This window comes from Penicillium mononematosum (assembly GCF_028829835.1).
Source record: "Penicillium mononematosum strain IBT 11891 chromosome Unknown utg000002l:1.0-8112719.0:1.0-8118358.0, whole genome shotgun sequence".
Classification (NCBI taxonomy): Eukaryota; Fungi; Ascomycota; class Eurotiomycetes; order Eurotiales; family Aspergillaceae; genus Penicillium; species Penicillium mononematosum.
This window is the reverse complement of record NW_026643272.1, coordinates 2,315,901-2,327,953: the sequence shown is the minus strand read 5'-3', so window position 1 is coordinate 2,327,953 and position 12,053 is coordinate 2,315,901. Positions and strand designations below refer to the sequence as shown.

Genomic DNA, 12,053 nt, shown 5'->3' with positions numbered 1-12,053 from the left:
CATAATCTGCATGATTTGGAAAGGAAGTTCCTTGAGGACATAAAGCAGTACGTGCTAGCATCTACACCTTTAATGTTGTTTTGTCTACATCTCTGCCTCGCAGATGAACCTTCTTTTCAGACAAGTGCATAGTATAACTAGTCAAATAGGGTCACCCCGTTAGCTTCTATGTTGAAACCCGGAGTTCCACCGTCTTTGCGATATACATTTTCATATTCCTCTGTCAATCGATATGGATCAATTAAATACAAAGCTTGCAACAGAGATAGTTCTTCACGAGTAGAAAAAAAGGTAAATAAAATAAAATGCCACGGTGTATATACACAATCGCTAACTAATGTGCGCACATTTGAAAATCATTGAAACCTGAGGCAGCCAGGCACCTACTTGTAGATCTATGAAATTGATAGTTATCAACGCCAATCAATGAAAATCATATAGACCTACTCAAGGAACAGTATAGTATTTCTAACCTATAAAAAACCACTCCGAACTAATTACGCCATCTTTCTCAAGTAAAAACAGGCAAATTGCAGACATTGTGGAGAAAAAATGTCCCTCTCCGCGCCCTTCCCCGAACCCACCGCCCGAGCACTTCCGAGGGAATGCCGCATCCGAGAAATTTTCTCTCCGGTTTCCCAGTTTCACCGTCCTATCCATTCATCCTTGCCTTTTTTTTTTTCAACTTTCTGGGTACGGGGTTTCTGTTTCTTGCTCAATTGCCCTTATATTTGTATACTATACTAAAATTTCTATCTGCCGAATCCCCGCAGGTCCCCAACCTTTTTTTTCCCGTTCCATTTTCCCGAACTTTGTCTCTCACTCGCGTGACGGTTGTGAGATAAGGGTTCACTGTTATTACTTTGTCGAAGCTCTTTATATAACCGGCTCGACACAATGGCACAGACCAACGGGGAGTTGGAGCACTTGAAAGGTGTGTGTTGGCCCTGGAGCCTCCATGCTGGGCAAGGTCCATTGGAATACAACATGGGTTCCGGGTAAAACAAGATGCAGGGCACACGAGCTAACGGAGGAACAGAGGCCCCCCCAGGCTTCCCAAGAAATTGCCAATGGCACCGCGCCCGAGGGCACAGAGGAGGACAACGCGGGTGGTATGTTTGGTAGCCGGACGCAGAACTGTACAGCGGCGTTCTAATTTGACTATAGGTCTTTTCCAGATCTCCGTGAAGCTCCCTCATGCGCCGCATAAGATCCAAGTGATGGTGAGTCCGATGTTTCGCAAAGCTATAAAGAGGAGAAAAATTTATCTGACCCGTTTGTGTCTCTAGGTCTCCAGCCAAGAACAGGTCCAGGATGTCCGCCAGTCTATTGTCGAGCTACCGGGAACCTTCCAATACACTTGCTTCCACCTCGAGTTCAACGGCAACCGCATCAACGACTTCGTCGAGCTGTCTGAGGTCCCGGGCCTCCAGGCCGACTCCGAGATCGTCCTGGTCGAGGATCCCTACACCGAAAAGGAGGCTCGCATGCATGTTGTGCGGATCAGGGAGCTAATTGGTGCTTCTGGTGACCGTGTTGACAACCTCCATGGTATCTCCGCTGGCCTGTCCCTGCACGATGCTATTACGGCAGACGCTATCAAGGCTAGCGAGTCGGAGAAGGAACACTCGCTCTCCAAATATGACCTGACTGGAGTTTCACCACTGCAGACTATTTTGCCCACCGCGGAGGCTCCTCTGCCCAAGACAGTGAAGTCCATCTCGTTGTCCGCGTGGAACCCTGTTCCGTACAACCTCCGCCAAAAGGGCCATTTGCTTTACCTTGTGGTTGCTACTAACGAAGGTGAACAATTCCAGATCACTGCCCATGTGTCTGGGTTCTTTGTGAACAAGTGCTCGAGCGTCAGATTCGACCCATTCCCGAAGCAAACACACCCTAAGAAGGGCAGCGCCCACTCTTTGCTCACTCTCATCTCCCAACTCTCGCCTTCGTTCAACGCCTCCTTCGAGGCTCTGCAGGAGTACAACAACGAGAAGGATCTTTTGACCACTTTCCCATTCCAGAACGCCATTCCCAACAGCCCATGGCTCATCGCCCCTAGCAATTCAAGCTTGAATGCCCACCAGCCCGACATCACCCGTTCGCAGGAGAACTACCTGATCTCTGGTGTTGATAACGCCGAGACTCTGCGTGACTGGAACGAGGAGTTCCAGACTACCCGCGAGCTGCCCCGCGAGACCGTTCAGGATCGTGTATTCCGGGAACGCCTGACCTCCAAGTTGTTCGCCGATTACAACGAGGCCGCCGCTCGCGGTGCAGTCCTGGTTGCCCGGGGTGAGGTTGCTCCTCTGAACCCCACTGAGGCGCGGGACGCCCAGATCTTTGTCTACAACAACATATTCTACTCCTTCGGTGCCGATGGCGTTGGGACTTTCACCTCCGAGGGTGGCGATGAAGCCGCCCGTGTGGCCGTGGGTAAGGACGTTCTTGGTATCAAGGCTGTTAACCAGCTTGATATCGACGGTCTGTTCACCCCCGGAACTGTGGTGGTCGACTACCTGGGTAAGCGTATTGTTGGCCAGAGCATTGTCCCTGGTATCTTCAAGCAGCGCGAGCCTGGTGAGCACCAGATCGACTACGGTGGTGTTGAGGGCAAGGAGGTTGTGGCCACCCACGCAGACTTTGTTCCGGTCTTCGAGAAGCTCTCGAAGGCGCTGCGTGTCAAGCAGCACCCTGTCTGGGACAAGGAGAACCAGCGCCACGACCTGGAAGGTAGCGTTGAGACTAAGGGACTTTTGGGTACTGACGGCCGCAAGTACGTCCTGGACCTCTACCGCATTGCTCCTCTGGATGCTGAGTGGCAGGAGGAGGAAGGCAGCGATGTCTACCCCCACCGCATGTCCGTCCTCAGACTTGAGTTGGTTGAGTCCTACTGGCGCCACAAGATGAGCCAGTACGTGAAGGCCGAGGTGGAGAGCCGTAAGGCTGCTAGCGCCGAGGCTGCCAAGGAGGGCAAGACCGAGGAGGAGAGTGCGGACCAAGAGCGTGTTGACATTTCTGGATTCAACCTTGCTCTCAACCCCGATGTTTTCAGCGGCCAGGTGCCCCAAACTGAGGAGGAGAAGGAGCAATGGGCAAAGGATGAGCAGGAAGTTCGGGATGCCTGTGATCACCTGCGATCCAAGGTCATCCCCGACCTGCTCAAGGACCTGCACGACGGCGACGTTGGCTTCCCCATGGACGGTCAGTCGCTGACTCAGCTGTTGCACAAGCGTGGTATCAACATCCGTTACCTCGGAAGGTTGGCCCAGCAGTCCGCCGAGAAGGGACCTCGCCTGCAGGCCCTGTCCATCCTCCTGGTCCAGGAAATGGTTACTCGTGCCTTCAAGCACGTTGCCAACCGCTACCTGAACAATGTTCCCGCTCCCTTCGTCGCATCTTGCCTTTCTCATTTGCTGAACTGTCTCCTCGGCTCGGATGTTAACGCCGCTCCTAAGGCGGAGATTGACGAATCTCTGCGTGCGATCTTCCCCGAGGGCGACTTCTCCTTTGAGAAAGTCACCCCCGAGTCCCTGCGGGCCGATCTTGAGAAGCAGGTCACCATCCGCTTCCGCTTCTCCCTCGAGAAGGACTGGGCCAACTCTCTGAAACACTTGCAGCTTCTGCGTGACATCTCCGTCAAATTGGGTCTCCAGCTCGGTGCCCGTGAATTCGCCTTCACCAAGGATCAGGTCAAGGAGCAGGTTGTTGTTCCTGTCACTAATGGATCTACACACGAGGAGCCTAAGAAGAAGGGCAAGAAGAAGGGCGGCGACAACAAGTCCCCTACCCGCACCGCCCCGGCTCCGGCTAAGCCCGCTGTCACTTTCACTGCTGATGACATTCTGAATGTTGTTCCTTTGGTCCGTGATGCCGCTCCCCGCAGCGCATTGGCAGAGGAGGCCCTGGAGGCCGGTCGTATCTCTCTCATGCAGAACCAGAAGCAGTTGGGCCAGGAGCTCATCCTTGAGTCCCTGTCTCTGCACGAGCAGATCTACGGTATCCTGCACCCTGAGGTCGCCAAGCTCTACCATCAGCTTTCTATGCTGTACTACCAGACTGATGAGAAGGAGGCTGCTGTTGAATTGGCCCGCAAGGCCGTCATCGTCACCGAGCGCACTATGGGTGTCGATTCGGCCGACACTATTCTGAGCTACCTCAACCTGAGTCTGTTCGAGCATGCCTCTGGCAACACTAAGACCGCTCTGGTCTACATCAAGCACGCCATGGATGTCTGGAAGATCATCTACGGTCCTAACCACCCCGACTCCATCACCACGATGAACAACGCCGCCGTGATGCTGCAACACCTCAAGCAGTACAACGACTCCCGCAAGTGGTTCGAGGCCTCCCTCTCCATCTGTGAGGAACTGTTTGGCAAGGATTCCATCAATACCGCCACCATTCTCTTCCAGCTCGCCCAAGCTCTCGCTTTGGACCAGGACTCCAAGGCTGCCGTCGGCAAGATGCGTGAGGCATACAATATCTTCCTCGCCCAGCTCGGACCCGAAGACCGCAACACTAAGGAGGCCGAGAACTGGCTTGAGCAGCTCACTCAGAACGCTGTATCTATCGCCAAGCACGCCAAGGACATCCAGGCTCGTCGTCTGCGCCGCAACCCTCTGAACCCTCGCGTGTCTTCCATGGGCACCCGTGTTCAGCCCCAGGTTGGCCAGACTGCGCCTGAAATCAGTGCCCCTGCCGATCCCTCAGGTCTCGACTCTCGCAGCATCGACGAGCTCCTGAAGTTCATCGAAGGTACTGACACCAGCTCTTCGCGCTCTAAGCAGAAGAAGCGTGCCGCCACCAGCAACCCCAAGCTTCGCGGCTCCAAGCAGTCCAACAAGGCATAAATGATTCCCTAGCCAGCCAACTCCAGCCAATTTAAACTGCGTTCATTGGTTCCCGTTCTTATTTTCTTGGTTATTACATGTGTTAATATCTATATCCATTGTCATTTTGGGGATCGGTGGGCAGGCTTGATGAGCGAAAAGAACTGTTGTATTTTAGATCTCTCTCCTCTCTCCTTCCTTTTTTTCATTTTTGCTTTCATATGCCAGGTTGGGTTGTCTCTCGGGCCGTGCATGGAAAGGACTCGGTTGTCTTATATGGGTTCATATCTGGTGCATTATGCGGATCTGCCACTTGGGTCATTTTCTCTTTCTGAGTAGAATCCATTACGTTAATATGCAAATATTGGGAATTGAATGGATAGATACCTTGAAGAACTTGACTGTTATACTAATTGTATAGATCGAGGTACTGGGGAGACTAAGATCGCCATAAAAGGCAATTTGTGTTGGCCCGCTTTACCGCATTAGTCAATGTTTGTTTTATTTGTTTGCCTTCTAATCTGATGTTGATCGAATGTTATCATTCATTTTCCCACTTAACGCGCGCTTTATTGGCATATCTTACTTACATTGGATTATTGCTGCATTATTGGCAATACCTGGTCGAGTGCCATCATTGTTCCTATCATGCATCACTGAGGAGTTTGTTAGTACGGGTTGGTACTGTGCGACCCCAATAACCAAGACAAACACCTGTGACAGTGCTGATTCTTTGGACAGTTGTATGCTATTAGCAGATATTATTATTTTCTTTGTCCCAAATGGAGGACGCCCAAGCTACCGCAAAATGGGCAAACCGTGTCCTGCGCCCCTTGACCTCCATCTGCCGTCGAATCGCAAAGCACCAAGAAACGCTGTCGATGATCGCGACCGAGTCGAAACCACAAGATACTACAGAGGGCAGTGATGTGCGTGCCTCAGGAACCGACCATAAGCAAGAGAGCCGGCACAACTGCTCAGGCTCGGATGCGGATCCGGATGAAAACGACCCAGCTTGGATTCCAGGGAAAAAGCCCGAGCGACGACGGCCCAGACACAAATATTCGTCCAAAGCAGAGGAGACTGGCGGGAAAAAGCGCAATAGACTATCAATGCGCAGTCCGGAAGCCCCACGCACCCTGCCCGGCGCTATCGAGGTCGCGACACCGCTCATCACTGGCAGGAGATGGGAGATGCCCCCCGAGTGCACAGTCAGAACGACCGGAAGGCCGAGTCAACCCCAATATCCGATTGTCACAGCCGCAAGTCTTCCGTGATCGATATTCGCTCCACAAGAGTCCTTGGCAAGAACTCCTCGACCAGTCTGGTGATTCGGGATTCGCCGACATAGCACACAACCTTGATCGCGTCTTCCAAAATTTCCTCTCCAACACTATGATATCCAAGCAAGAAGTGAAGCCCTCGTCTGAAGGCAGTAGACGTGGTGCACGATCCTTGCTGTCCATGGTGGCAAGAAGTCTTCCTGAATTTATTGCGAGCGAGCAAGAAGCACAGGACGAGTTGGATGAGGATGGGGACGAAGATATGTGCGATGCATATTTTACAGAATTGGAAGCATTTTATGCGCCTTATGGGACAGGCTGGAAGCCACTCCGCGAGGCTGTCCGCGCACAGGGTATCTACTTAGTTTCTACCCTCATACAGAATCGTTGGATTACAGATTCGATTGCCTGCGCCCTGATTGAGAAATGTCGTTCCTTTGCGCCCGAAGAAAGCGACTCATTGCTCTCTACATTACTTTCTACACGCAAAAATTACCCCTATCCCCAGGCTTTAAGGCCAGTGGTTGAACATGACCCTTCAGATCCGATCCGATTATTACGCAAGTATGCTCATCATGGCGTTGCCAATCGCTCTTATATCTTTGATGAACTTGCAAAGCTTCTCTTACGGGGAGTGCTACCTCCAGAATGGATGGGAACCAAGTTATGGACTAGCTGGATGACGCGAGCAACGATATCCCTTTCGAAAGAGGATCAAGACTGTCCTGCAGCTACGCGGTTGATTGAAGCTGTGATTCTCTCAGCTAGTGATGCCCGCCCTGTCACTGCTGCTCAGAGACCTACACTAAAACCAGCTGTGAAGGGAAAGACCGTTCCCCGTCGTGCGACCAGGACTGCCTCCACCACAACGTGGGAAATCTCAAATCTTGCGCGGCCTTGTCCTTTGCAGGTGGAGGATGCACTGAGCAATCACGTCATAAGCCTCATGGCAGCGCTCTGCGGCATGCACATTTCACGTTCTCGTGCCTTCGATGACACTGATTGTGTGGCTGAAACGAAGGCGCGCTATATTACAAGCTATCTCCACATTGCTCTGCAGCGAGAACTCGAGTCAAGTTCCGCCCCGCAGCGGGCTGGCAACACCCCTCATCAATTGTTACGGCGTGGCTGCATCTTGTTAGCCACCAGCCTTGTACAGTGCAACGACAAAATTTTATTGGACAATAACCACTACGTGATGGCGTCAACAGCCAGTGTTGACGAATGCGCGGAGATTATAGCATCTCATTCAGACATCGTTAGAGAATTAGCATTGTTTGTGCACCAAGCGTTTCGCTGCCTCAGCAAAACTGCAGAAGATGAAACCGAACGTACTGGCGGTGAAATACGTGACATGGTTTCACAACTCGCCCGCTTAGCCGATACCTCAGCTTTGTCCGCCTTGCTTGGGCGAGTCGCGGCGGAAGCTGCTATGGAGTTTGCAGAAGCTACAGCAGATCCCGATGACCATATGTGGGCCATCGACGTTCAGCAGGCGGCCGTGGCAAAACAGCGTCAGGAAGGGACTGCCCAAAGATCTTTAGAAGAACCCGAGCAATCTAGCCAGAGTACAGGCCTGTTCCGCTGGGAAGATAGTATTGGCGAGTGGGTGGCATGTACGCCGGCGACCAAGGGAAAACCCATCATCGTGCAAAAGGCTCAAAGACCCATGCGCATGCTATCAAGCCCAGTGCCCTGCATCGCTTCCTCTACAGACACGGATAGCAGTTCACCTGGGTCTGACCGCTTCGACGATTCTGTCTCAAGTCTGACCTCATCTCCCGTGCCAACGGCGACCAAACGGACTTTCGAGGACGCCGAGGTTTCATCCATACGGCCTAGAAAACGGCAACGACCCACCCCGGTGGTTGTAGTTGACAGGGGTGGAAACAGCCCCCAAATACGGCCTCCTACCCGACTAGATACAATTCTACTGTGGAGCCAGTCACTCGCCGAGGCATCCTGCGAGAGCGCAGCGCCAATCTGACTAGACGGATGACACCTGCAGCACAACAGGCACGGAAGGTTGAAGTCGTGATCATCAATCACAAAGAAAGCAGCCCACGCCAGCCTATTGTTCGGCCCACTTTGGAGCGTGCTGCGAAGCAGGTTCATCGTACGGTAGAGAGACGAAGGTCTACGTGCCCTTCAGTTTCAACCATGCGTCCTATTGTCGAGCCTCCGAGGGCTCGACAAACGGTCATTCCATGTTACCAGGATGACGATAGTGACGATGAGCTCAGCTTTCTCTGAGCGGGGCCCAGCCCTGGAGGCTTTTTTCTTTTTTGTTCCGCTTTTGTTTTTGGGAAAATCGGTGTTTTAGGTAGGGCTTTTGATTTGATACCCATGGCCTTGGATTGATGCTTTTGCCGTTGAGGCGTTTGTTCAGGACATCTGTAATTTTTTTTAAAATTTTTTCTCAAACTTTGGCACCTGGGGCTAGTAAGTCTTTAGGCCTCGAAAAGTTCTCGATTGGACCTTGAACTGAGACAAGTTATATGCACACTATATCTGGCACTTAATATAAAACAATTTGCAGACCGACAAAACTCCGGGGCCAACATGGGACGGCCTTGAATGATATAGTCCTGCAGGACACAATCAGGGTAAGACATCGGATTATGCATATTTTCCAATTTCAGGTCGCCAAGCCACTACTCTAAACGGAAAACGGAGTATAGGACCGATGGCAAGAATATGTAAATTATTCCATCAGAGGGCTAAGCACAGTTCTCCGAAGGTCTCCGTGAGAGGAGATTAAGGTCTGATATAAATGAAATGCCAAGAAAACAACTTGACGGAGATGACCTTTTACAGTGATGACTGGAGCAAGAGCCTATGACCGGACTGTTTCACCACCCCTAATGTGGATTGCTCCGTTGGCCTCAGTATCTGATGGGTTGACACGGGCGCTAATGGAGAGTCGAATTTGAAAACGTGACCCCACAAACCCTCCTTTTCCCCCACTCCCGCCTGCAGATTGGCTCATCGATGAAGGAAAGGCCCCTTTCTCAAACAAACCAGTCGCTGGCCAAGGATTGCCGCGGATCGACTCCGTATGTATGCCGGTTTGTGTGGCGGTTGTTGATCCTTGTCAAACTCTGCCTGTCCACTCGCTGTTTCACTGTCGAACAGTACTGGCCAGTCATAGCCCTTCATCGGTATTCCCGCCACTTTTCGACAGCTCGGGCTTGACCTGTCGCATGTTCCAGGTCCATCTTCTGTCAAAGTCTGCTGAGGCTACTGGAAACTATGAGCCCCTGATTCGCTGCAATGGATCTGCAGGATCGTCTGCCTTTATACTCGATACGCACAGGAGAAATCCCTTGCACCGATCTGTGGTCCCAGCGCCAAACCCCCTCTTTCGAGAAAATTGAGAAAAGTCCCGGAAATCAAAATGGAAAGCGGATTCCACATGATGCGGACCGTGCTGGAGGTGGAGAGTCTTGCTTGAATTCTACATATTGGTCCAGTTGGCCCTGACCCTGTCTTACTCTCTCTTTCTGGACTGGACACAAGGGGAAACAGTCCTTTCTTCTATTTTCGATATTTCATTGTCCATTGTTCTTTGATTTTTACTATCGACATTGTCTCAATTCTTTTCCCTTTGTTTTTGAGACAATCTTCATTGTGTCATTGTGGTCATTTTTTCCATCTTTAGCCCATTTTTTACAGTGACTGGATCACTGGCATTCCTTTTGTTGCCCGTCGACAACAGCCTTTAACAAACATCGCCCGCTGTTCTGTGAACATTTTCGCTTCTTGTCTTCTCGCTGGACCCAATTGGACTTAAATACCGACAGACGGCTTTTATTCCATGCTTTCCCTCTGATTTCTATACATTAGAATATAGGCAGGTCCTTTCCTTGACACACCAGCCACCCAACAGAAAACCCTAAACACCCGAATCCCTTCGATCCTTGCTTCTGTCGTTTGACCAAGCAATCTGGGGTTATTCCGTTCGCTGTTTTCTCGACAATATCTTCCGAGCCTCCTGTGGGGACGGCCCAGATATCAAGGTTCCCCCTTTTCAATCCACTCTTTTCCTAGCGAGCTGGCCTCGCTAAACCATACCCAAGTTTGGTCCTAAGCACTTGACGTGCAGCATCTTTGGGGATCATCATGCACTCCTTTCTACTGGCGATGTCCCTCGCTGGACTAACCAGCGCAACGGATATCGAATACATCGAAAAACGACATGGTTACAATCCCTACTACGAAGCCGTTAACGATGACCTGGCACGCTATACAATCCTCGCCCTTGGCCTTGCTGCCGCTGCTTATTACATCTGGCAGCTTGCCTTCCGCTTCTCTCGCCATCTCCGACGCCTGGCAAGCTTCACCGATGACCGGCAACGGTACTTCGTCTCCACACACAATACCTTTGCCTGGATCAAGGAGCATATCATATATGCTGCGTTGTTCCGCAGCCGACACAACCGTGAACTCCAGCTCTCATCAGCTATTAACATGGGTACTTTGCCTAGCCGTTTCCATGCTTTCCTTGTCACCGGCGTCATCGCCATGAACGTCACACTTTGCTGTGTTACAACTCCTTATGGGTCCGACTCAGACACGCTTGCCGGTGTTATCCGTAACCGCACTGGAGTTATGGCAACCGTGAACTTGATTCCGTTGGTCTTGATGGCAGGCCGCAACAACCCTCTAATTGCTATGCTCCATGTGCCTTTCGATACATGGAATCTGCTCCACCGATGGCTCGGCCGCATCGTGGTGCTGGAAAGTCTTGCACACGTGTTTGCTTGGGCTATCCCCAAAGCCAATGAGAAAGGCTGGAAGATTGTCGGAATGGCTCTGGGTAAAAGCAGCTTTTTGCTGACCGGCCTGGTGGCTGCTTGTGCGTTCACAGCGCTCTTGCTGCACTCGCCCTCGCCTATTCGCCATGCATTCTATGAGACTTTCCTTCACCTGCACATTGCCATTGCAGCCGTTTCTATGGGCTTCCTTTGGGTCCATCTGAACGGGCTACCAGCGCAAACCTATCTGCTTGCCTCCATCATTCTCTGGGCCCTCGAACGAGCCACCCGCTTCTTCATCATCGTGTACCGCAACTGCGGCCGTGAATGCACCACCGCAGTCATCGAAGCCATGCACGGCGACGCAATGCGCATCACTCTGCGCATGGCCCGCCCCTGGACCTTCCGCCCCGGCCAGCACATCTACCTCTACATCCCATCAGTGGGCTTGTGGACCTCGCACCCATTCTCCGTTGGCTGGAGCGAAACTGAAGACAGCAACTCCGACGAGAAGTCTCTCCCACTCACAAGCAAGGACATCCTCAACGTGCCCCAAAAAGAAACCATCTCTCTCCTCGTCCGTCGCCGCACCGGAATGACCGACAAGCTCTTCCAGCGCGCTGCGAACTCCCCGACCTCACAGATTACCCTCCGTGCCTTTGCCGAGGGTCCATATGGCAACATCCACACCATGGACTCATACGGTACGGTGATGCTTTTCGCCGGCGGAGTCGGTATCACCCACCACGTTCCCTTTCGTCCGCCACCTCGTCGCTGGGTTCGCGAACGGCACCGTCGCTGCCCGCCGTGTCACACTCGTCTGGATCATCCAGTCCCCCGAACACCTGGAGTGGATCCGGCCCTGGATGACTGGTATCTTGGCGATGGATCGCCGTCGCGAGGTGCTGCGCATCATGCTCTTTGTTACGCGGCCGCGCAACACCAAGGAGATCCAGAGCCCGTCTGCAACCGTGCAGATGTTCCCTGGTCGTCCTAACATTGATACGTTGGTTGGAATGGAGGTCGAGAACCAAATTGGCGCCATGGGCGTTCTGGTCTGCGGCAATGGCGGTCTGAGTGATGATGTTCGCCGCGTTTGTCGGAAGAGGCAGACTAAGACCAGTGTTGATTATGTGGAAGAGAGTTTCTCTTGGTAGATTATATGTGATAGATATAAGTTG

The 12,053-nt window shown here is 52.1% G+C and overlaps 3 protein-coding genes across 3 annotated transcripts; all 3 read left to right on the top strand.

Moving 5' to 3' along the window:
- Positions 1–897: 897 nt before the first annotated feature.
- Positions 898–4,853, top strand: N7519_002647 (translation initiation factor 3 subunit CLU1; the record flags this gene model as incomplete). Its single annotated transcript, XM_057289425.1, has 4 exons — positions 898–936; positions 1,040–1,112; positions 1,168–1,223; positions 1,290–4,853. 4 exons carry the CDS (start codon positions 898–900, stop codon positions 4,851–4,853), a joined length of 3,732 nt encoding a protein of 1,243 aa, XP_057150627.1.
- Positions 4,854–5,614: 761 nt separating this feature from the next.
- Positions 5,615–8,368, top strand: N7519_002646 (uncharacterized protein; the record flags this gene model as incomplete). Its single annotated transcript, XM_057289424.1, has 3 exons — positions 5,615–6,043; positions 6,093–7,937; positions 8,009–8,368. The coding sequence occupies 3 exons, from the start codon at positions 5,615–5,617 to the stop codon at positions 8,366–8,368; spliced, it is 2,634 nt and encodes an 877-aa protein (XP_057150626.1).
- A 1,890-nt stretch (positions 8,369–10,258) lies between these two features.
- N7519_002645 (ferric reductase family protein) lies at positions 10,259–12,029 on the top strand (the record flags this gene model as incomplete). Its single annotated transcript, XM_057289423.1, has 2 exons — positions 10,259–11,581; positions 11,604–12,029. 2 exons carry the CDS (start codon positions 10,259–10,261, stop codon positions 12,027–12,029), a joined length of 1,749 nt encoding a protein of 582 aa, XP_057150625.1.
- Between the last annotated feature and the right edge of the window lie 24 nt (positions 12,030–12,053).